This window comes from Monodon monoceros, unplaced genomic scaffold, assembly GCF_005190385.1.
Source record: "Monodon monoceros isolate NGI ecotype Baffin Bay Population unplaced genomic scaffold, NGI_Narwhal_1 Super_Scaffold_18, whole genome shotgun sequence".
Classification (NCBI taxonomy): domain Eukaryota; kingdom Metazoa; phylum Chordata; class Mammalia; order Artiodactyla; family Monodontidae; genus Monodon; species Monodon monoceros.
In genome coordinates this window covers 68,170,448-68,195,977 of record NW_021703774.1, presented here as the reverse complement: position 1 = coordinate 68,195,977, position 25,530 = coordinate 68,170,448, and the positions used below count along the sequence as shown (strand labels likewise).

Below are 25,530 nucleotides of genomic sequence, written 5' to 3'. Positions count from 1 at the left end.
CACATATATATGGAATCTAAGGGAAAAAAAAAAAAAAAAAGGTCATGAAGAACCTAGGGGTAAGACAGGAATAAAGACACAGACCTACTAGCAAATGGACTTGAGGATATGGGGAGAGGGAAGGGTAAGCTGGGACAAAGTGAGAGAGTGGCATGGACATATGTACACTAGCAAACATAAAATAGATAGCTAGTAGGAAGCAGCCGCATGGCACAGGGAGATCAGTTCGGTGCTTTGTGACCATCTAGAGGGGTGGGATAGGGAGGGTGGGAGGGAGGGAGATGCAAGAGGGAAGAGATATGGGAACATATGTATATGTATAACTGATTCACTTTGTTATAAAGCAGAAACTAACACACCATTGTAAAGCAATTATACTCCAATAAAGACGTTAAAAAAAAAAAAAAGAAAAAAGAAGAGGAGCGTGAAGGCCTCGCTATTTTCAGGTTCTTCAGAATTGGGGAGAAATCAGATGCAAAGAGTTTCTACAAAGCCCTTCTCAGCGATGCCCCGAGCACTTTCCTTGGAACTGGATACCTGGCCGCAGAGCCCCTGTGTTGCAGGCCCTGGATCTGTGCTATTTGAGAGAGATGCTGCCCACCCTGGAAAATCTACCTGATCTAAGCTCTGAGATCCAACTGTTACACTGGGTGACCCGACCATCCTCTCCATGATTAGTTTCCTGCCTGCAAACAATCAACTGTAGAATGTGTGTGACCTGACTGAACTTGACAATAATTTCCTCAGGATCAAGTGACACTGAGACCTTGAGCCCAGGGAGCATGTATAGCCGAGCAGGACCCTATGTCCTCTGCTTTAGTTCTTCTCTGAAGTACCTAGATAACAGTAGCTCATGCACATTTTCTGAGCTATTTTACAGATGCTAAAACCCCCACCAGTGGAAGAAGTTAACTACTTGATGACCATGAGCACGTAGCCCCCAGACCTAGTGGAGCCTGAGGATTGATAATGTTAACCCTGTGGCACCACCCTGTTACCTCACCATCAACCATTCAGAGAATTGTGCAAGAGCTGATCACACACCCTGCGACTCCCCTCCCTCAGCTGGTCTTTAAAAATGCCTCCCTGAAGCCCATCTGGGAGTTCAGGCTTTGGGAGCATTAGCTGCCCCAAACTCCTTGTCTGGCGCCTTACAATAAACGCTGCACTTTCCTTCACCACAACCCAGTGTTAGTAGGTTGCCTTTACTGCACGTGGACAAGCGGACCCAAGTTTGGTTCGGTAACACATCAGACTTCTTCAGGGAGTCTGACCGTTGGGCTCACTTGGGAGCCCCTGGCAGCATGGTAGCATCATTGAGTGCAATCTCAGTGTTTCCCTTTAGGGGCAGAAATGGTCCCTATGGAGACATGGGTGGGTCTGATGCTGCACAAGGATTGGAGGGGGTTTTTGCGGCCTGGGGATCAGGCAAGGTTTTGCGGGGCCCACATGCGCTGGACCACCTGGAGATGCTCTCTGAAAGCAGGTGACCATGTAGGCTCTGCAGACACAGGCCCAGCTCTGTCACTTTCTAACTGGGTGAGTTTAGGCAGGGTGGTGAACTTCACTGAGCCTCTGCTTCCTTCTTCTCTAAAATGAGAATATGAATATATTAGTTGCACCTGCCCCATAGGGTTGGCTGTAATAAGTGCAGTGAGGTGCCCAGCTCAGTGCCAGACACATGGGGGACCTCAGCAGAGGTGAGCTACAGTTACTGCAATGTAGCTACAGTTACAGGCAAGGGCCAAAGTGGTCCATCTGGTTGGACTGGGAGGAGGCTTATGCTGTTAAATACTGTTAAAAGGTTTGGATTATAAAGACGTTTTGGATTTATAAAATTTATGGAGCTAATAGAGAAGAATCATGTGGCAACCACCTCCCTCTCTCTCCTGCGCCCAAGGTTGCAAAAAGTTGTGAAAAGTCCAGAAGTGTTTGGTGCCTCCGTGATGGTACAGACAACTTTTTCAGGATGGTCTGTGACTTGCGGGGGAAAGCTTGCGTGGCCGTGGGAGTGTGGGATCAGGCATGGGCTGCCGAGGAGGGAACACTGTAAAGACTATTATGACCTCTGGAAAGCTGGAATTCAACATCAGTGGTCTTCAGAAGGTCTAGAGCATGTAGCAATTTACAAATATACAAATACAAGACTTTGAATCATATGTCTTGTGAGGTTGGTATGTGTTGTAAGTTGCTTAGCTGGGGAGTGAGCCTAGCAGGCTGCCTGGCAATCCCAACCAATGTTAATGGTTCTCTACCAGTCTTCTCAAGCATAGAAGATGCTTGAGATGTGATTAAAAATGAGTGTGTGTGTGTGCACGTGTGTGTGTGTGTGTGTGTGTGAAAATGGCTTGCCAGTGAGAGAAACATGTTGTCAGAAGACAAAAAGGTCACTGACTCACAGCATGAAGATACTCACAGGAAACATCTGTCTCAATGAAAACCGTTTTTGGGGATAGGAGGGAACCTGCCCTAGTGGCTCCTTACATGTGAGCCTGGGGCTGTCCACAGGTGTCCAGACAGCTTGCAAGGACCCACGTTGTCCTGGATGGTTCTTATGCCCTGGGGGGAAGTGAGGCTCTGTCTGCTCAGACTCTGAGGGCGCCTACCACGCAGGCACAGCCTCCCAGCCACTATCAGAAGCCGGCCCTTTCATGAAGGGGCTTGAGGTCTGCCAAGTGGTAACAATGTCCAGTGACGCCAGGGTGTGACAGCACTGTGGGGACCCATGTGCGCCGATGTGTGGTATTGATGCTCTGGTACCTTTCTATAATGAGATCGTAAGCCTGTGTGCCGATGGTATGACTAAAATGACGAAGGGTTGAATGAAGGGAAAGAAAGACATGTCTCTGCTTTAAGGAAACCCTAACCCTTTTGGAGCCTTTCCATCGTCACGGCTAACAAAGCAAGTGAATTAATAAAAGGAAGTTGTCTCCTCTACTCTTCTCACCTCTTGCCCTTGGCAAGAGAAACACACACACACACACACACACACACACACACTTGTCCCCTCTGGAGGGTGCTGGAGGCAGGTGCACTTTCTTCCATCAGGATGAATGTTTCTCGGCTCCTTCCAGTGGGGCACCAGGGCAAATTTTCCGGTATGTTTGTGGATGTCAGTGCAAAGACCAGGAAGAAGTCCAGGTGAGAAACTCTGAGCCACCTTGCCTCCCCTTCCTGCTACAGTCCTGGCCAGCAGCTTCCTTTCTGGATGCTTCTGGCTTTGCTCAGTCTTTTTACAACCCTCCTTTTCTTGTAATACAGGCACGCTCCTTTGCTGACTGTTCATGGGGTAATAGACCCACAGAGTATAGCTTTTGCCGGACTGGGTGATAAATTCTTCCATATATGCTGGGGCAAGCTGGTGTTCTTACAGACATTGAACACTGGTATTTATGTCCTAGTCAAGCATCTTTCCATCTTTCCACAATATTACCAAGGGTCTTTTTGCAATTATATGTAGATCGCCAGACTGGAGTGATGGTCTGGTTGTGAGGGAGGGAGAGTATAAATTCTCCATCAAGAATGGCTCTGTGGACGCCCGCCCAGAGGAAACGAGGCTTTCCTGAGTTCATTTGTCAGACTGAGGCTGCTTCCCATCATTTGTCTTGAGGGGTTTTTTTGTTTGTTTGTTTGTTTGTTTTTCTGTTTGTTTGAAAGAACTCATTTTATTACTTGGATTGTCAGTCTCAGGAAAATAGCTTTTCACAAAGAATAAAATGTAGAAAATATTCTGTGAAAGCCTCCTGCATCCAAGTGGGGAGTTTTTGAGGTTTCAGACATTAGGTCATTGATGATCAAAAAGTTGTCATTCCCCTTGGGAAAATGGTTATTATCTCCACAAGACAGTAGCAAGCTGACCCCAAAAAGGACGTGTGAGAATTTGTGTTGTGCATTCTTACACAGCTGTGCCAAGGGCAGCGATATCTGACAGTTTCTTCAAGTCCACATGACAATATTTTATTATCATGTTTTAATTTTTTGGTTTCGTTTTCTGGTTTTTCTTTTACAAATAGCCTCTTACCAGAATGGGCGGAGGTGGGGGCTATGTGAGATGGCCTAGAATGGTGGGAACCTCTGAGAAGGATGCTCTCCACATCTGTCAGGGGTTCAGGAACCCAGAGCCCAGTTTTGAAATGATCCTTTGGATTTTCTATGTATTTTCTTGATGTGAATTTTTCTCAAGCTTCATATCTTTCATTTAGTACTTCCTGTTGTGGAACATCTCGCTCTGATGCTCGACCACCTGCTTATCATCACTGGCTCTTCTAGAAAACACTGTGGATGATGAAGCTGCCTCTAGAGACCTGACCGCCTGCCTCACCCACTGGCCACACAGCTGCCACATGCCTTACTTTTGGTCACCTGAGCCCTGCGCCTGTTACATTTCCACGCCCCTGTGTGGTGGTCTGTGCAATTTGTATGCACCACACAGGGTTAGTGGCTTTCAAGGGCCTTAGAGAAAGGACGGAAACTGAAGATTCCTTCCATTTTGAGGCCAGTGACCTCATGAATGTGGCTCCCAGTCCCTCTGTGGATTGAGAGTCTACAGAGTGTCTGGTGGTCCCACCAGCCCTCCTGTAGGAATCCCAGACCACTCTGGACCCAATCCCTTCCCTCCCACAGGGCCCAGGGCCTAACTTTTCTTTCTTTCCCTTTGAAGTGTTCACCAGCCACTTTAAATGAGCTTTTCTCTTCCCTTGACCCTGACTTTGGACCCAGCTCCCTTGTGCCTGCCTGTTCCTGGGCCTCTTTGTTTTCGGGATTTTACTGGTCTTTATTCAGGGCATATAGGCTAGGGACACAAAAGTAGGCAAGGTATAAAGTTCAAGAACCCCTACAGGTGTAACCTGAGGCTTAATAGCTACTGAGAGTTTTTGTGAAAACCTCATGGGCTGCAAGCCCTGGGGTAGCTGCCAACATAAGAAAGGGGAGACCGGTGGGGGTCATGGCCAAAAGTCTCAGGTGTATTTTTTCACCCTTAGTGGGAGCTGGAGATGGGGCAGAGCTCGTCTGCAAGGTGGAAGACAGTAATTACCAAATCACTACAAAGTGATTAGCAAATTACAAAATCACTACATTGGGTTTAGGTTTTAATTTTTAAAAATTCAGAAATTACTTCAAAATTTTTTTGTCGCTGTTGGAAAAGAACAGTGAAATTGTTCCCTTGACACCACAATTATCTTTTCAGCATTAAAAATAAGTCGTTGAATACCATGCACTTTAAAATTTTGATAACTTTACTGCTGAATTGTTTGTATCAACCTGTGAACACTTCCAAATCACCTTTTGTTTTTACCCTAATTATTTTTTGTGACTTAAATAACTTATCTAAAAATATTTCCGCACAAACTCATCTAAATGTTAGTAAAGCTCCCCCTGGTGGCGAGTCTGAGTATTGAAGTCCCGCGGTCTATCTTCGGTCACGGGCAGGCACCAGCAGTCTACGACCTAAGCTGCCTGAAGAGCAGTCTGTGCCAAACTTTTGATGCTGAAGCTCTTATTTGCCACTGATAGGTGTGTGTGTGTGTGTGTGTGTGTGCGCGCGTGTGTGTGTTAGGGGGTGTCTGGGTGCGTGAGCGGAATGTGCATAGAGGCTAAGGATGGACAGAAAGACCATGGGTTGTATTTAGGCGGGAGTTGAGAGCGAACAATCAGGAGATCTACTTGTCCCTCTGCATCCCTGTTCCCCTATCAGCAGCGCTGAATTCGTTGGCCCAGAAAGGACCCTCACCACACAGGGGAGTTGTGTGCTCCCCACTCTCCAACCTGAGGCTGCCCATGTCTGAGGCACCACTGGCTGTGCACAGAATGCCAGCTCCTACTGCTGGCAAAGCCACTGACCTCCAGCTGCTGTCTTCCTCTGTCCTCCTTCCCTATCCAGGCCCCGAGGAGACAGGAGGCAGCTCCCTCAGCTTGTTACGGGGGACTCTGCTCCCAGACCTGGCACCAGCCAGGAAACCAGTGATAACTAGTGGTCACTGGTTAGAACTACAGCTTTACTTTGAATTTTCAGTGTGTCGTAATAACCTCCATACTAAATAGACATATTCATGTGTAAAGGATACATGCTCGTGTTTAAAACTCAAACAATAGATAAAGGCATTCAATTAAAAAAACTAAAGTTTCTCTTCCTTATTGTTCCACATTTACTCCTGCAATGAACAATTTCTGAGTCATCTGGTTAATAGCACACAAATGTAAATAACATGGCAATATATATAAATTCTTGATTTACCAACTTTAGGTAGTATCTATTAACTACCTTGCAGGAAAGGTAAAGAGTTTAGGGCATTATATGGGCTTCCTTTCTTCCTGCCCCGTCTCCTTCCTGGTTTCGATCTGTAGTGTTACTAGGTTTTCCAGTGGTTAGATATACGATTTAAGAGTGTACTTAAATCTCTATTTCTTGATGTATCACCTTTAGACAAAATCTACTGATTTTCCACTACGCAAAACAAGGAAATCAGTGCATGTAGATGTCCCTCTGCTCTCCTCCTCCAGATTTCTGTCAGCCATACTATCATTTTTATATTGAGCATGTTTATAGCAGTTAAAGGCTAAAGTAACCATAATTAAGTGTTCTGTGTTTTGGGTTGATTCTGAAAACTGAAACCCCTTAAATAGTATTTACGGCATTATGATTCTGTAAACACTGCAGAACCAAGTGTTGTGATGTAATTAAACCTTGGCCACTCAAAGGAGAATGTTCTATGAATGAAGTCTTATATCCTTCCACTCTGTTGTTTACTCACAATTATCCCACAGTTTAGTTTGCACCAAATTTGAACCATGACTTTCTTAGACTGGGTTTTTCCCAAGGTTTCTAACTGTCATTTTACTTGTTGTTATTGGAGGATCACATTTCTTCATCTTATTGTTTAGAATTAACTACGACCTGCTTAGGATATTTATTTTGAGCTCTTATTCATATAATTTGCATAGTAGAAGTGGCTTGCTTCCTGAACACAATCTTCACAGAGCCCTCTGTCTTTGGACCAGTTACTTTCTAGGGCTGCTATGCCGTTGTCAGCTTAGGAGTTTTTCAGTGCACACCTGAGTCCCACGTTTTCTTGGATGTGGGTTATTTTCTCTTTTGGATTTATTGTTATTGCTAATGTACAGATTTGCTAGAGCACATACTCCCATATAACATAGCAGTTAAGAGTTGGCCTCCTGAGTTTGAAACCTGGCTTCATCGTTTATCATTCTGTGGTCTTGAACAACTGTGTGTGCAGGGTCTTGGTGTCCTCCTCTATAAAATGGGCATAATACAGCTCCCTCACTGGTTATTTTGGGATGGGCTAAGATAATACATGTGGAACTGTTAGGTCAGTCACCAATAAATGATAAAAATTAATATTTGGTGGATTTGGAGAGGGAGAGAAGTATATTACTGTGCTCATTGACCGTTCGACCATCCTGAAACATGGCAGCCAAAGCATGTTTCTGAAGTGGTCATGAAGGACCCGCAGGACCCTCTGCCACTGGGCACTCCCTTGATGATGTTGTGCTGTCTTTTATGCCAGGGACTCCCATGTGCGTGTCTCCAGACCTCTCTTCTAAGCCCAGACTTCCATCCCTGACTGTCTACTTGACATCCCCATTTGCATGTCCAATACACATCTCAAATGCAACTTGTTCAAAACTAAACCCCTCACCTTCTCTCCCAAACTTGTCGCACTCCCACCATTCTCCAGCTCAGGATGGAGTTGCCATCCTTCTAGTTGCTCAGGCCAACCATTTCAGAGTCACATTGATTTCTTTTCTTTTTCTTGTATTCCACATCTAAGCCATCAGGAAATCCTGTGTACTCTATGTCCAAAATATCCCCAGTATCCTACCCCTTCTGACCACAACCACCGTCTCCATGCTTGTGGGAGCCATCATCATCTCTCACCTGGACCGTGCACAGCCTCCTAACTGGTCTCTCCGCCTCCACCATTGTTCCCTGCCATCTATCCTCAGACTTGTCAGGTATGATCCTGCCTTGCAGCCTATGCCCTCTTCCCAGGACTCTCCTCCTTCAGAGACCCATTGTCCGTCCGATGAACCTATCATGCCTCTGCTCAGACGTCACCTTCCCAATGAGGACTTCCATGGTCACCCTACTTAAAACTGCAGCCTGCCCTGGCCACTCCTGATTCTCCTTACTTTGCTCTACTTCTTCTTCTTCCTCCATGGCACATACCACCCTCTAAATTACTACACGTTACTTATTTTTCATGTTTATTGTTTAGTATCTTTTCCTCTGCTAGACTGTCAGCTTCTTGAAGGCAGAGTCTTGATCTGTTGTATTCATTGATGTATTCCAAGTGCCTAGTGTAGTGCCTGACTCAGTTGCTGGCACAAAGTAAAATTTGGTGAATGAATGAATGGCAATGAGGAGAGTTGGGGTTCTCCCACACTGGCATACTCTGCTGGCCCAGCTATTTGAAGGTGACACCAGGAGGAGGCAATATGGTTAATGAGTCCAGGGAGCAGGATCTCCTTAAAGTTAAGAGTTACAGGGTGGTGACTTCCAGAGTGCAAGGCTATCAGGCAGCATGAGGATTTCCCACCCCAGCATTCACTGGACCTGCTGGTCTCAAGGCTTCTTTCCAGCTCCAACCTTCTGTAATTTCAGACCATATGAGGTGCTGAGTTCCCTGGAGGTATTCCAGCATAGGCTGGATGATGGCTCAGGAAGGATAGTGCAAAGGGACCCAAGCATGAAAAAAGCATTAATAGTGGATGACCTTCAAGTTCTCCTCTAATAATAAGATTTGATAATTAGATGACTGACCTCTCCCTGATATCTCCCATCCCTCAAAGCCTGAGTCACAGCCCTAGAATCCCTGGTCCTGCTGGGTCCCTCTGAGCCATCCCCTGACCCTCCCTATACCCCTATTACTCCATAGTTATGGTCACAGAACCTCTTTCCCCTCCCCTACAGAACGTATTCTATTTTTGCCAAGGCAATGTAGTGTCCTTGACTGAGAGAGAGCAGCCTGGACAAATGGAAGGAGGGTAAGTGAGGGACACCTTCCTCTCAACCTTACTCTTTCATCTCTTCTTCTAATTTCCGCCCCTTCTCACTGACATGGCCACATGGCCAGCTCTGGACCAGACTTATCCATCAGGTTTGCACTGTGGTTCTCCACTTGGAGACGCAGGTGGACATGTGAGTTCAGAGGTGTGGAACAAGCACAGGAGAGATCTGGATGAGAATGGCGATGGTCAGGCAGGAAGGGAGGCTGAGGGCTGGAGCCTGGAGAAACAGCCCTGAAGTACCCATCAACCTAAGCACTCTCATTTTCTCTCTTTCGTCCCCACCCCCCGCCCCAGCCCTTGATCTCTTCAGCAGCCTGGTACCAGAAAACCTAGAGCTACAGGATGCGCTGAGCTCTGGCCCAAGGAATTAGAATTTATTCAAAGCCCTCTTGTGAGCAAATGACATGATCTTTTGTCAACAAGAGACCTGGGAGAGTATGTATATCTAGCAAAATCACCCCTTTGCTTTTATTTCTCTGCTAAATGACCAGATAGAACCCAAATTACATAGGTAATTCCCTGAAATGCTAATATATGTATTCTCCCACCTCCCACCTAATCATCCCATTCCTTTCACATTAAAAAGGTTAGCAAGTTATTTTCCACTATTTTCTTCTGGAGCGTCTTTTTGGCAGTTCAGCGGCTGCTTCATTGTAATGATGGAGTAGGGACCAATAAAGGCAGAGACAGCAACGCAGACTTGGCAGTGAATGCAGGTACCTCACCACCCGCTCTGAGAACACCTGCACAGGGTTTATGCCAGCATTATCTCTTTCAGTAAGTACTCCAGGCAAGCAGCTGATTTTATTTTCCTGTTTCACAGGTGAGGCGAGCGGAGCTTGGAGAGGCTGGATAGTGGGCGGTAGGGCCATACAGGAGCCAGGCCTCCGGCTTCAGCTCTCATCTGCTCTCTGCTTCTTCACAGATGTCTCTCCCCAAACAGGACTAGTGACCCATGAGACCCCGCAAGGACATTGGGTGAAGAGGCTAAGAGCACGGACTTTGACGCTAGCTCCAACTTACTAATGTGAGCTCTTTTCTTGTTATGGCTAAAATTTATTTATCAATTTATTTTTAAAAATTTAAATTGAAGCGTATTTGATTTACAGAGTTGTGTTAGTTTCAGGTGTACAGCAAAGTGATTCAGTTATATGTACATTATATAATATATATATTCAGTTATACATATATATTCTTTTTCAGATTGTTTTCCCTTGTAGTTTATTACAAAGTATTGAGTACAGTTTCCTGTGATATACAATAAGTCCTTGTTGGTCATCTATGTTATATATAGTTACATGTATATGTTAATCCCAAACTCCTAGTTTATCCCTCTCCCCCTTTCCCCTTTGGTAACTATAAGTTTCTTTTCTATGTCTGTGCATCTGTTTCTGTTTTGTAAATAAGTTCATTTGTATCACTATTTAGATTCCACATATAAGTGATATCACATGATATTTGTCTCTGTCTGACTTTCTTCACTTAGTATGACAATCTCTAGGTCCATTCATGTTGCTGTGAAATGGCATTATTTCATTCTTTTTCTATGGCTGACTAGTATTCCATTGTGTATATGTACCACATCTTCTTTCTCCATTCATCTGTTGATGGACATCTAGGTTGCTTCCATATCTAGCATAATGCTTGGCATGCTGCCTTATATTTATTAATTCTTCAATAAATAGTAGCTTTTCTTAGGAGTTAGGTCTCTGATGAGGGGGCTGTATTGATCAGAGGAGATTGGAAGAGGGGAAAGACAGCAAGGTTGGCTAGTTGACGTCGAAAGAGTTAAATCTGGAGATTTTGTGCAGGCCAGCCGGAGGTCAAAGAGAAAGACGGACCTTGAGGAGGAACAAAGGACAAAACAGAAAGAGAAAACAGGTGTGCCCTTGAGAGGTTTGACATTCATTTAACTACCAAAGTGAGGGAGGCCAGACAGGTACCTCTCCTCTTTGAGGACAGCCCCCAAAGAACACCACTCTTCCCTGTCAGAGTTCTGAACCAACTGAGAAACAAACCAAAAGATATATTGGAGCCAGCTGACCACCTTATGATTTTGATGGTAGATTTTATGCGTCAACTTGATTGGGCCATAGGGTGCCCAGATATTTGTACAAACGTTAGTCTGGGTATATCGGTGGGGGTGTTTTTGGATGAGATTAACATTTGAATTGATAGACTGAGTAAAGCAGATTGCCTTCCTTTAATGTAGGTGGGCCTCATCCAATCAGTTGAAGGCCTGATCAGAAAACAAAAGGCTGACCCTCTTCCAAGTGAGAGACAATTTCTCCTGCTTGACTAGCTTCAAGCGAGGACATCGCTTTTCTTCCTTTCTTGGACTCAAATTGAAATCTTGGCTCTTCCTAGGTCTCTAACCTGCTGGCATTTGGACTGGAATTACACCATCAGCTCTTCTGGGTCCCCAGTTTTCCAAATGCAAATCTGGGGACTTGTCAGCCTCCATAATCACATGAGCCAATTCCTTATAATAAATCAATCTTTCTTATAGATAGATAGACAGGTCATCTCTTGGTTCTGTTTATCTGGAGAATCCTAATGTAATTATTAATAAAGCTGAGGTGTGAGAACCAAATGGGCTGGCTAACTACCCCTCTCCAGGCTGGAACTTGAGACAACCCACCTGAGGGAAAGTTTCAGTCTTCAGAGAAGACACACTCATCTAGATTGCAGACTTATACTGGTCCAGAGTAAAGAGGAAGGAGAAAGGGAACAAATCCCCATGTCTCTAACTTGGATAGAATAGACTCACCAGTGAAGATGTGAACAAACATTGTCCATTGTCCACTAAATGGGGAAGAATAAGAGGTGTTTAGGGAAAATTCTAATGTTCCCTAGGTTTTTGTGCAGCTCACTGTGCTTATCCCTTAAGCCTGTGGTCGATCACGGGTGTGGGCAGCAGAAAGAATATCTACTGATCCCATCTGTGTGAGGCTGCGTCCCCAAGCCAAATATTCCTCCTCTGTGCAGTCTTCTGGGAGCAGAGCTGAGCCGCTCAGGTTTTGTAGAGAGCTCTGAAATGGGTCAGAACAGTGGACTAACTAGAGTCCACTCCAGCTCACAGTGTACTTGAAGCTGAGAGTTTCCTCTCTGTTCTGTTACCCGCCCCTAGTTATTTCATCCGTATTTCCTAACCGTCTATTAGAGGTTCTGCGTTGAGGTCTGATGACATCATTTACTTCTCCAATCATAACGCGCCAGCACAAAGATACTCTGATGTTGAGAACAAACTCCATTCCATTAGGAAATCCCCAGGGAAGAATGACAGCTCAAAAATTAAATTCCCAAGGAAATTAAAGTAAAATATTTTAAGTTAAAAACCCCAGTCATCATCCTCAATGTCCTGTGTGGCTCTGTCCTTGGCCAGGGTGTCTCAGTGTCTGAGCCAAGCAGGATTCTCGTGACACATGTAGTGGAGATGGTGGCTCACAGGGCTGGGTGAAGTTCTGTCAGCATCTCAGGGCACCTATCAATTCAATGCCAAGTGTCTGAGGTGCTTCTCCCCTACCTGATGCTTTATTTTAAAAGTTTTCAAATCTCAGAAAAGTTGGAAAAGAGAATAGTACAATGAACACTGCCATGCCCTTCCTTGCATTCACCATTTTTTTGCCAAATTTGTTCTCTTTCTCTCTCTCTCTCTCTCTCTCACACACACACACACACACACACACAGAATTTAAAAAATATTTACTGAATCATCTGAAAGTATTTTGAATATTTTCAAAAATATTTATATAGTAATATCAGCTTATTGATTCAATATTATCAATAATATATAGTCCATATTAAATTTTCCCTAATTTCTCCTATGGCTTTTTATTTTTTATTTTTTTGATCAAGGATCCAATCAAGGTTCCTATTAGGTGTGTCTTTTCAGTCTCCCTTTGTCACACTGTCCTTTTGTTTTCATCTTTTGTGACATTGACAGTTTTGGGGAATCTCTCTCAGAATGGCCCACATTCTGAATTTGTCTCCTCATGTAGGTTCTGGGTTAGCTTCTTTGATAAGAGCACTCTGAAGGTGAGACTGGACTTCCCACTGCACCACATTAAAGATCACGGAGGGTCAGTGTCCCCCACTACTAGTGATGCCACATTTGATCACTTACTGAAGACTGGCGCTGCCAGATCTCTCCGTTATAAAGGTACATTTCCCCTTTTGTACTGTGGGTGGTGATGCACTGAGACCCTGTGGATCTCTTGTTGCCTAGCAACCTCTTACCGGTAATTTTAACATCCATGGGCGATCCTTGCCTGAATCAATTGTTACCATGGGATTGCAAAGTGGTGATTTCCTAATGTCAACATTCCTTCTACATTTATTATTTGTTGTCTTCTGTAAATAAGAGATTTTGACTGCTCTTTTTTTTCCTTTGAGAATAATTATCTCATAAATTCTTTTAATGTGTTATCATTTATTACTAGTAATATTATTTTTCATGCTCAACTTATCCCAAGGCAAACTCATAGATGATGTACCTTACTATTTGCTATATACTGAATGTTTGTGTCCCTTCCAAATTCATATGTTGAAACCTCATCCCCAGTGTGATGGTATTAGGAGGTGAGGGTCTTTGGGAGGTGATTAGGTTATGAGGGCAGAAGACGGTTGAGGCCGCAGCTTTTGTTTTGTTTTGTTTTTAGTAAACATACTTTTTATTCATTTTAATTAGATTTTAAGCTGCTTTTGTCTTTGGAGGCTTAAAAAGAAAAGAAAACTGAATTAGGTTCACTTCAATGTCCACTGATTTTCTTTTATGAAACTTGTATGATGCTCGCAGGCCATATCGTAGCTCTGCAATAATATCTATCTTGATTTTCCACTCTGCAGCTTTCTTTTGAGTATGTTCTCTAGTTGAGGATTTGTGTAAAGAATATACTGCTGTTCTTGCCATTTCCAAAGCAGTCTTCAGAAAGGCCATATCTATCCCTTTATTATTTTTGGTCCCAAAGGGAGGATTCATAATTACTGTATCAAATGACTTAGACATTCTGTTAGATAATGAGCACACATCACACTGAACCATGTCAACATTTGTTAACACAAACTCTTCTACATTCCTATTAAATATTTCCAATGCATCTTCATCTATGTCAAATCCAACACACAATCCCTCATAGGGGATTTTGCCCTTATAAAAGAGACCCCAGGGAGCTCCTTTGCCTCTTCTGCCGTGTGGGGACATGTCTAAGAACCAGGAAGCAGGCCCTCACCTGACACTAAATCTGCTGGCACCTTGATTGTGGACGTCCCAGCTTCCAGAACTGTAAGAAGTAAATTTCTGTTGTTTTTAAGCCACTCTGTCTATGGTATTTTTGTTATAGCAGCCTGAGCAGACTAAGACACTATTTAAAAGAACCCAGAGAGTTAATAGGACATGTCAGAGTATCATAGCACGGGCCCTAGACTTACTGACTTTAGAAAAGAAGCCAATCTCAGGGTCCTAAAACATTTATCCTAACAAAATTATGTCCCCGGAGACCAGCATTTAGCGTTGCCAAAGAAACTGGTGTCTGAATCACAGAGGGTAAATGGAAAAGATCTTTTTACCATAATGCAATTGTTATAAAGTCTAGAGTCTGTAATTTTAACTAAAGTGGAAGAAATCTTAAGTTTTGTTTTGCTACTATGAATTCACCATACTGGGAAAGGGGTAGAATTCACCTAAGTGGTACCTTTCTTTTCCACTGAAGAATTTTAAAATTTCCTTTTTATTTTGAGCCTGGTGCTACCACCACCTTCTCAGAGCGGCATTGGGTATGAGCTTTGTTGGGTAATGTGGCCTCCATCACAGATGGTGAGCAGATCTTTTCCTTTAGTCCTGAGCTGCTCTCGCTGTTGTCATCTGTCGATTTGCAGTTAGGCCTAAAAACCCCCCTCCTAGGGAATGTGTTCCCCTTGTCTGTCTTTATGTTAGCTGCAGTTCTGTAGTGGAGACAGATGTCTCTCCTCTTGCTCTATAAGGCAGCACGGGGCTACAGCTCAGGCTCATATCTCTGGTGTTCTTGTTAAAAGGTTCAGCTGAGGTTGGGTCAGCAGACCCAGCCCTTCCTACCTTGGCAAGGCCCTAACACCTAACAGCTTGAAAAGCTCTGTGACACACATGGAAGTCAGCTGCCTTGCATTGAAAGCAGAAAATATTGCCCTGGCTCCCAATATATCAAAGGCCTTGAATGAAAAGGTTCTGTTTTATGGCTGAAGCTTGGTCACAGCCACAGCTGTTCAAGAAAGCCAATCTGTTGAAGGACAGTGGTCCCTTTTTCAAGGTTGCTGGCTTTGCTGGGGCCCTTGACTCTCACCTAGAAGATAGCCTGAAGTAGAAGCTCATGTGCTAACATACTGTGGGTGAGTATAATCCCAGGGAAGTAGAAGGGAGAGGGAATAGGAGGGAGGCTGGGAAAGAAGAACACATTTAAGAATGTGTAGACCCAACTTGGCCACAGTTTTGCAATAGGTTGATTGCTTGGTCACTCAAGGAGTCCTCGGAGAGGTCATATAAATAAAGCTTTTACATCTCTGAATGGTGCATTTAGGGAGGGGGCTGTGGAGAGGACAAAAGGAGCAACATTTATCCATTGCCTTCAATATCCCAAAGTTAACTTCCCTGCACATTTGCACTTCAGCCCAATAGGGGAGCCCCGGAGTGGAGGTGGAAGGTTCATGGAATGTGTGTGAGGGAGGTGTTGTCAAGTCATGCCCCCAAGTGCCATAAGGAACAGGAACCCTTGACTGGCAGAAGCAACTTCCTGAATACACAACCATGGGAATAGTGTAGGTGGTGTCCAGGGCCACTGCACCCAGAAGAGTCCAGTGCACTTGCTCCCCATTGCTTAATGGTCAGTGTGTGTATCCCCAGCCCTACAGCCTTCGGTCAAAACCTCGTCTAAGTTCTAGTGCTCTGCCACAAAACACCACAGCCTAAGACTTAAAGCTCCTGTCTCAAGTTCAGCAGCCAGAAGTCAACTCCAATACACTGTCATAAAAAAAACACAGTAAAAAACCCATATGATCTCTGCCTGGTAAGCACCACCAAAGCATAGAGCCGTCTGCCCTGCTTCGAGCAGAAGCCTCCATCTCTTGCTATGCATTTTGCTCCTCTGAATTCTCTATTTTTGTTTCTCAGGGTTTGAAGCCTCCTATGCTAAACCTTGAGGTTGGGGTTGTGAAACTGTAAGTATCCCTCTGTAGAGGCAGGTCTTTTAAAACTTAGGACAGAGGGGAACACATGGTCCTGTGGGCTGCTCTTGGCTATGAGAAAAGAAGACAGAGGGGCTGGACCACTAGAGGCCAGGAGTGTGGTGTTAATGGAACTCCCTTCCCATGAGAGGAGTGGGGAATAGTGTGCTCTCTAACATCCCCAAACCCCAGGGCACTTGTGTTAAGATTTCTTAAAAGCTCTCTCACCGGGCTCTGCTCTCTACCTGAGGCTCAACAATTCCCCTTGAGTGGTGAGATGAGGGGCTGTCTTCCCTTCTTTAAGCCATTATCTAGGAGTCCTGCCTTCCCCTGGCTGGAGTTGGGAGGGAAAGTAAAACACCCAGTGCCTCTCACCAGACCACCCATCTCCTCCATCACCCCTTTCAATGAACTCTGATCTCAGCTGATAGAGGAGGTGTGAGGAACCAGGGAAGTACCCAAGGGTCATGTGGCCACTTCTGAGTCAATCCTGTGGGATGTGTCCAGAAGCTCCTCTTCAGAACATGTGAGTTACTATCGACTGTTGAGCTCAGCTTTGGGTCTTAAGCGTTTTTCTGAGGGAAACAGGAAAAGTCCATTCAACACTGTTGCACATTCATTTATTCACTATGAATTGAGCATCTGTGATTCACCAGGCCCTGTGTTGTCTGTTGGGCATGATGCGAGGATGAGGGGAGGGTTATAAAATAGAACTAACCATAACACTCAACCCTAGAGAGGCTTTAAGTAGTCCAGGGAGAGAAGCACGTGGGTGCATGCACTCACACACACACGTGCACACACACACACACACACACACACACACTTTTGTAAGGACTACAAGAAACATAGATGCCAAAGGTTATAGAAACCTGTAGAGAGAAATGAGGCCTCACTGAGTATTGACATTTGAACTAAGTGTTGAAGGATGAGTGAGTTTGACCAAACAAAAAGGGGAAAGTTACTAGGAAAAAAGCCATGGCTGCTTGAAAGAAGGTGGTGTGTATAGGAAATGAAAAGAAGTTCGTGTGACAGGAGCACATGGTGTGTGTTCTTGTCTGTTAAAGGGGATATTGGGAGGTGGAGCTGAAAATGTAAGTTGGAACTAAATCCTGAACACCCTTGTGTCCACTGATAGAGCCTGAAATCTGGATAATTGAAGGATTTCAAGCAGAGGAATAAATAGAGCTGGTTTTTAGAAAGGTCATATTAGCAACTCTGTTGGGAGGTCTAACTGGCAAATCTGTTGGGGATGGTTATGCAAAGAGAGAATCTGGAAGTTGGGAAACCAGTTTCGAGGCTATTATGTAATGCTGGTGGTAGGTGATGAAGGCCTGTACTAAGGAAGTGGCAGTAGGAACTAAAAGGAGGATGTGATTTGAGAGATATCTCAAAAATAAAGCTGACGGGGAATTCCCTGGTGGTCTAGTGGTTAGGACTACAAGCTTCCACTGCAGGGGGCCCATGTTTGATCCCTGGTGGTTGGGGAACTAGGATCCCGCATGCTGTGTGGTGCAGCTGAAAGAAAGAAAGAAAGAAAGAAAGAAAAGAAAGTTGACTGGATTGGCTTGGGTGACCAATTCAATGTAGAGACTCACAGATGGCTATGCATCTTCTGTCTTGGGTGAGTGGGTAGAGTGCTATCTTCAAGTAGAAAAAGAAGAAGAAGAAGGAAAAGAGAGGGAGGGAGGGAGAGAGAGAGAGAGAGAAAAGAGGAAGAAGGAGAAGAAGGGGGAAGGGGGAGAAGGAAGGAAGGAAGAAAGAGAACACAGTAAGGAGAGCAAGTTTTGTGGGGACAACTGATTGGGTTTTGTGTGGTGTTTTAGATACCTGCAGTTCATGCAAGTATCTTGTTCTTGTTTTGAACAATACACAGCATTCATCTCAAACTGACAGGTGGACCTTGTAGCAATGATTTTATTGGGATTATTAAAAACTCTAAGATTGAAGGACATGTGTTGCACTTCTTTGGGTTAAGAGAGAGCAGGTAATGATATAGACAAATTTGTAGAGGTGATGTTTATTCATCAGGGGGATTTAATGGACATCCAATTCGACAACAATTCATTGAGCACCAATTGAATGCCAGGTACCATGCTGGCTGCTTGGGCTTTGCTTTTAAGGAACTCTCAGTCTTGTTGGAGAAACACAAAAATGCACACGTCTCTGTAGCAGAGGAGCCGTGTAAAGGAAAGAGCACTGTCCTGGGTACCAGGAGTCCTGGGTTTAATTTAGTATGTGCTTTGCCACTAACTCGTTATTTAATTTTCAGCTAGTTGCTCTACCTCTTTCGTTCTCAATTTACAACCACAAAATTAAAGAAGTGGCTTAGATAAACTCTAAGTTCCCTCCAAACATCAGCCATTAGTGATTCCATGTCTCACGGTATACAAGTGCTATAGGAGTCCAAAGACAGATCATTTCCAGTAGGGGCTGACATTTGACTTGGGGCTCAATGAATAAGCAGGATTCTAGCATATGCAAATGATGGAAAAGGCTAAGAGGAGGAAGTGCAGAGTGGCTATGTTAGAAAATGGGGAAGATCACCTGGTGATTGAGTGTAGGGTGTGGAGGACAATGACCACGGAAAAACCTGGAGAGGGAAGTAGGTGGTACTATGTGGAGAAGGGCCATGAATGCCCTGTCAAGGATTTTATTAATCCAGGCAATGTGGCTTGGAAAAGATTCCCCCTGTACAATCCACCGGAGGGTGGAGATCAAGATGAGGTGTGATGGACATCATAAAAATGGATCAAAACATCCCATGGCTCAGAGGCGAGATAGATCAACTTTGAATGGAGAAGGCTAAGAGGTATATTTATTCACAGTGTATTCATTTCCTCTATGGGAAAGTGTGAGGCCTGAGGTGGGGAAACGAAGATGATGGCAGCTGCTTTTTACTGACCTAGGGAGGCTGATGAAACCCAGCATGTTGCTGAGAAGTTCTCTTAGCAGCAGGATCTGATGGTGTTCTAGTGGAAGGATGGTGCAGGGAGCATGTGATCTACGTGAGTGGCCCCCATGGAGTTGGGCAGTGGGCAGCCAGAGCCCACGCTACTTCTTCATGGGCCTGGGTACTCAGTATGCTCCTAGGATCAGTAGCATCAGCATCACGTGGGAGCTTATTATAGATGCAGGATCTTAGCCTCCACCCAGACTCAATGAATAAGAATCTGCATTTTAACAAGATCTCCAGGTGACCCATAAGCACTTTATTTTATTTTATTATTTTTTTAACATCTTCATTGGAGTATAATTGCTTTACAATATTGTGTTAGTTTCCGCTGTATAACAAAGTGAATCAGCTACATGTATACATATATCCTCATATCCCCTCCCTCTTGTGTCTCCCTCCCACCCTCCTTACATAAGCACTTTAAAGTTTGAGAAGGCTTCCTGCTTGCTGAACACAGCTTTCCTCACTCAAACTCCTTCCCTTAGCTTATTTCCTACTCAGGGAAGAGAAAAGAGTACTTCTTGGATTTACTAGGGAGCACACTGGATCAGATGCCAGTTTGAGGGTAGGAATACACCATAATGACCCATAATATCTTCCTCATTTATTCATTCATTCAATCAATCAAATAGTAATAGAGCACCTCCTATATTTCAATATGTATTCTATCTGCATCTCTGGTCCTCCTGGCCTTGACTGTCCTGGGTTACTTCTGGCAGGGTGGAAAGGATCTAGGACCTAGGGTGTGAAATCCACTTACTTGGGCAGGTAGATATTGGCACATGGGCAGGAGAGGAGTTATCCTGGTGTCAGATTCTGAGCTTAGAGTTTCAGACAGACAGGGGGAGTGTGGAATGCAGTCCCATCATGGGGAGGTCCATGACGAGCCCAGTGTCCATGTCTCCACGGGTGTGTGCTGTCCCATTTGGCAGAGCCCACTGTAGCCTTACCAGACTGACGGCAACTGAGAAAAGCACCCACTGAAAGCAGGTTATCCGTGGCAGATTTTAGGGGCAGTCCTCATGGAGGAATGGTGGGGATGTGTATGGGAGTAGGACTCGGAATAGTGACCAAAGCTGAAGTTCATTAAGGAAGCCAGGCAACATCGTGGGCCCTGGGTTGGGAGCACATGGCATTAAGAAAAAGACCACTGGGCCAGGGCTGTCACTTTGGAAATAGGCGGGAGTCCTGCGGGGCCCTGTGTTCTGTTCACACTAGGGTGTGGGCACTTGATGCACAGGTTGCTGGGTGTGGCCTTGGGTCTAGGACCCAAGGTTTAAATCTTCCCGCTTTGATGTCCCTTCTCCCCCAAGGGTGGCTTTGGGTGCAGAGGCTGAGACAGCAGTCGGGAGCTGCGTGGACTCATCTGTGAGGAGTGGATGCAGCCAAGAGCTGGGGCTTAGGGGCTGTGGTGTAAGACCCCTTCACCTGGGAGTAGATGACGCAGGAATCCTGGGGGAAGGAGCACATAGGTGAGGGCCAGAGGCCAGCAGGCCCTAGGTGGGAGAGTACACAGGTCACGGGACTCACCATGTTCTTGAGAAGCTCTGGGTCAGAGGCTGCTGTGGAAAGAAAGGAAGCATTCATCTGTGAACTCAGAACTCTCTCCTTGCATCTGTGCCATCAGCCCAGCCACAGCCATCTCCATGTGGCTGCACTGAACCTTTCCTAAGAACTTCAACCTCACAGCTTCGACCAACTCTCTCCTCAGCATCACTCCACTCTTTGTTCCTCATGCTGAGCTCCCCAGGGACTCTCAAAAGAAAGAAATCTACTTTTTATCTTGTTCATGCTTTGATCATAGATTCATAGTATATATTATGGAGAAGCAGCCTGGCCTGGAGCAGAGGCAGTGCAGTGGTTCAGAGCAGACTTCTGATCCAGACCACCCCAGACTGAGCCCCAGGTCAGCCGTGCCACCTCTGTGGTCTTGGGCAAGTCACTCAGTATCTCCTGCCTCGGGTGTCTCATCTGTATGTTGGGAATAATAATACCTACCTATAGGGTTATGTGTGTGTGTGCGTTTGATTTCTAACATCTGTTATGTGCTGAGCAGTTCCAATGTGCAGGTACACTTCTGAGGGCTATAAACAAACAAACTTTAAATATATGTGTGTGTGTACATATTTATGGCATATATATATATATTTTTTTAATGTATTTATTTACAGTACTCAGAACTGTACCAGCCACATAGGAACTGCTCAATACATGTTGATATGATAATAGAAGTTGTTATTATTATTATATTGTCTTAAAGCTGTAATAAATATGGCATTCATCAAGCAAGGCTTTCTCTTTTTGGCTTGGAATGAGCCTCAAGGCTCCCTGGAACTGCCCTGAGAAGCAGAGCTTGGCCTAAGGCTTGGACTCTAGAGACAGACTCTTCTGTCATTTGTTAGCTCTGTGACTTCAGGCTGGTCATTTAAGGTCTCTCTGCCTCTGTTTTCTCATCTGTGAAATGGGGTAACAACAACACACATCAAAGGAGATTGTAAGTGTGAATGAGTTCATATGTTTTAGAGGTGGGCCACTGAACCAAGAATGGAACAAAATAGAGTTCTTTTAATTTTATACAAGAAGAATCAAAAAACCAGAGAAGGAAGCAGAATGGCTAAAAATCACATCGCACTTTTTACAGAACAAAGTTAGAATAGCCCCAAAGGCTTTCCCTTTCCTGCTCTGAGCAGGACGAAACCAGGTTGGGATTCTTCATGGCTGACCATCTACCATGAGTGAGGACTACTGACACAGACAGACAACCTGCATATACGCATTATAAAAGCTGCTTAAACTCTGCTGCTGTAATAGCATCTCCACATCTACTTCCTCGTTTGATCCTCACAATAACCCTATGAGAGAGTGTGATAAGCAGAATAATGTCTCCCACAAAAATGTCCATGTCCTGATACCTGGAACCTGTGAATATGTGACCTAAGATGGAGAAAGGGATTTTGCAGATGTGATTAAGATTAAGGACCTTCAAATGGTGAGATTATTTTAGATTATCCAGGTGGAATTTTAAGGAGAACTTTAAAATCTGAGAACTTTTTCTAGTTGTGGTCAAAGGGAGCACTGACTATGGAAGAAATGGTTAGAGAGGTGCCACTTGCTGGTTTTGAAGCTGGAGGGATGGGACCATGAGCCCCAGAAAGGAAAAGAGTGTCCTTTAGAAGCTGGAAAAGGCAAGGGAATGCATTCTCCCCTGGAGCTTCCAGAAAGGACCTCTGCCAACACTGATTTTAGCCCAGCGCGACCTGTGTTAGATTTCTGACCTACAGCACAGTAAGATAATAAACTTGTATTGTTTAGGCCCTCATGTCATTTGCCACAGCAGCAGTAGAAAACAGGTACAGGTAGGTAGGGAATGATAGACAGTCCTGTCTCATTTCACAGATGGGACACTGAAGCTCTGAGGGGCTGACTGCCCAGGGTGATGACTTTGTTACTCAAGTGATGCTGAGGCCATCCATGGAGAATGGAGAAAGCAGCTCTGCACGGTGAGCTTGGGTTAATCGCAGCAGAGTAGGTGGGCACAAAGTAAGAAGTCCAGTGACCCAGCCTGAGGGGCAGTTCTGTGTCTGGTTGGCCCAGACCCACTGAAGGGGTGGAGACTGAGCCACACGTAGCAATAGACCGCCAAAATCAAGGGTCCTTGGGTCTTACCTGCCTGTTTGTTCTCCACCTTCACGGTCCAGACTTCCGAGTACACCACGTCTCCTCTGTTAGGATTTACTTGGAGAAAAGTTGAAGTTTGAGAGGACTCTAAGGTTCTTGCCCCTTGTCTTGCTACTTCCTCCTCCCCCAGATAGAGTTTGTTCTCTGGAGGTGGCAGAGCCCTCCAGGCCTCTGTACTGTCCCTTCCTCATTTCTTGTCCCACCACTTCCTGGACCAACCCTGGTGTCCCTGCCCAAATGGAGGGTCCTCTGTCCTCACCATTGCTGTACACTGGTTGCAGTTCTATCCAGCTTGGTACATTGTGGTAGGTGGGCTCTTGCGGGTCTGAAGCTGACGGGTTCCTGTAAGATAGAAGCATTGTTGTTTCCCAGAAATCCTGATGAAGTAGCTGTAAGGATCATTCCCTGTTAGTGAGTCTTTACCACAGGATAGTTGCCAAGCCTGGAAACATAGATGAGCCTATAAAAAATGGTCTATTGTTATGGACTATTATATTATAAATCATAATATTAATCCAGACTTTATGATCACCTGTATGTCACTGTGCTAGTGCCTATAACAATATTAAGTTGATTCTATTATTATCTCTATTTTTTAGATGGAAAAAATGGAGGTTCTGAGAAGTAAAATGACTTGCTCAAGACTATGTAACTAGAAAGGGAAAAAGCCAAGAATCAAACCTGGCTCCAAGGTCTACACTACGAGAGAGATCAGTATCTGAGTGAAATCCATAATTAGAAAGGCTCAAATGGGAATTCCCTGGTGGTTCAGAGGTTAGGACTTGGTGTTTTCACTAAGAAGGGCTCGGGTTCAATCCCTGGTGGGGGAACTAAGATCCTGCAACTGTGCAGCATGGCCAAACAAACAAACAAACAAAAAGGCTCAGAGGAACTCAGGATGGTTTGGATGCTGCTACCATAAGCTTGCCCAGGGATAGTTTGTGAGCTGTGGTGTGACTCCTAAAGTCAGCCTTTGGAATCCAAGATGGCAGCCCCTTCTTCACAGGCACCACCTCCTGTTAGCAGAGAGGTCTCTCGGGGTGGCCAAGTTGCATGACTCCATCTTCTTGGCTGTCATCACAACAGATGTTGGTTAGGTTGGGTTGGCCATGACCAGAGCTTTCCAGGCTGATTAAGCTAAGACCATCTTAGGAAACGGATGGATTCAGTGGTCATAGTGTCACTCAAACACTCAAACAACCAAGGCAACATTGGACCAAGGATGTAAGTTAATAAATAAAAAGCAATTAACACTTGCTGCAAGAAAAAGGCCTATTTAGCTAAGCTGATGGGTGAGAAGGTCCTGGGAATTGAGATATCCCAAGGGAGGTGGCAACATGAAATTGGCACAACCCATCTCAGTGACATGAAGCAGTGACCGTGCTCTCAGCAGTAACCAGATTTAATTCCATTTTCATACTTGGTAGGCATTTCATTAACCATACAGCAATATAGGCAGGTCTTACCTGGAGAAGTCAAATGTAGGCTTTCTTCCTGCAAAGGAAAGCAGAGAGACATTGAGTCCAGGAGAAGGAAGACTTCACAAGGAGCACAGCTCATAGGAGGCTCACCTAGAACCTTCCAGGAGTCACTGTCTCTAAGATGTGAACCCTCCTTTGCTATGTCCAAGGGAGGTGGCAGATTGGGCAAAAACTACTGATCCTGGATTCCAGAGGGGTATAGTTATAATACAAAAGGGTAGCCCACAATCCATAATCTTTTAACGTGGAGTTTGTGAAGAACAATGGTCAATAGCTGAATGTGGGAAAATAGACTTGATCGGCTATGAAAGTACCATACATTTACAAAATCAGTAAGTTATCAAATTACATTTGGTTTCTGTTCTCACTCCTATTTCTCAGAGTTTTTCTTCTCCTCTTCCGTTCCTTGGGGGTCTTGTAAGGGTAGAGAGGGAAAGACACTGTAATTTGTCATGTCAGATAAACTACATCTTGTGAAGACATCTTACACCCAATAGGGCTGTTCTGGAAACTTTGCATTTGATGAAGACAAATCTGGAGGAACTAGAGAGGAAGGTAGGAGCTGTGGAATTGTGCAGAAAGGAGGTTTTGAGAGCTTGGGGTTGGTTCCAAAGGCAGCATGGGCCTGAGGGAATGGAGATGGGAAGGACAGGGACTCAAGCAAAGGTTAACCAGAGAGTTACTCACCTGCTTTTCTCGGGAGCCAGCAGTAGAGCAACAGTGCTACGGCAGCGAGACCCATCATGCTGAGCAGCCCCCCGGTAACACTGGTGGCAACAGGGCCATTTCTGCTCCCTGTCAGCCCTGAGGGGGAGACCCCAGGCATGAGCCAGATGGAGAGGCTTGTGGTCTTGAACTGCCCTGATCCCTGGAGCTGATGCCTGGGAGAGAGGATGAACTGAGGGGACCAGGACTCCTGAGGCTAATGAGGTGCAAGTGTGGCACAGGGAATGGAACTTCTCTTGGGGGGGAAGCTCATGTCTGTGGCTGATGCAAGGGTTGAGGGTCAGGATGGATGATGCTAGCTGAAGAGTATTAAATTCGGTGGTCTTCTTTAGCCTCCTTTCCCACCCAAATGACAAGCCTTCAGAAACACTTAATGAAAATAACAGTTTGGAGAACATCTAGCTTTGTGTACCTGTCCCTGAGAAACACTGTCCTGGTCAGGCATTACAAGGATTATCAGAGTAT

General features: G+C 44.9%; 1 protein-coding gene across 1 annotated transcript in view; it reads right to left on the bottom strand.

Moving 5' to 3' along the window:
* Window positions 1-19,423: 19,423 nt before the first annotated feature.
* Window positions 19,424-25,530, bottom strand: part of FCRL5 (Fc receptor like 5) — a 40,540-nt gene continuing 34,433 nt past the window's right edge. Inside the window, 6 exon segments of the mRNA XM_029227201.1 lie at window positions 19,424-20,632; window positions 20,711-20,742; window positions 22,847-22,915; window positions 23,118-23,200; window positions 24,325-24,352; window positions 25,027-25,143. Of these exon segments, the coding sequence (XP_029083034.1) occupies window positions 20,543-20,632; window positions 20,711-20,742; window positions 22,847-22,915; window positions 23,118-23,200; window positions 24,325-24,352; window positions 25,027-25,143 (419 nt within the window). The 3' untranslated portion in view covers window positions 19,424-20,542.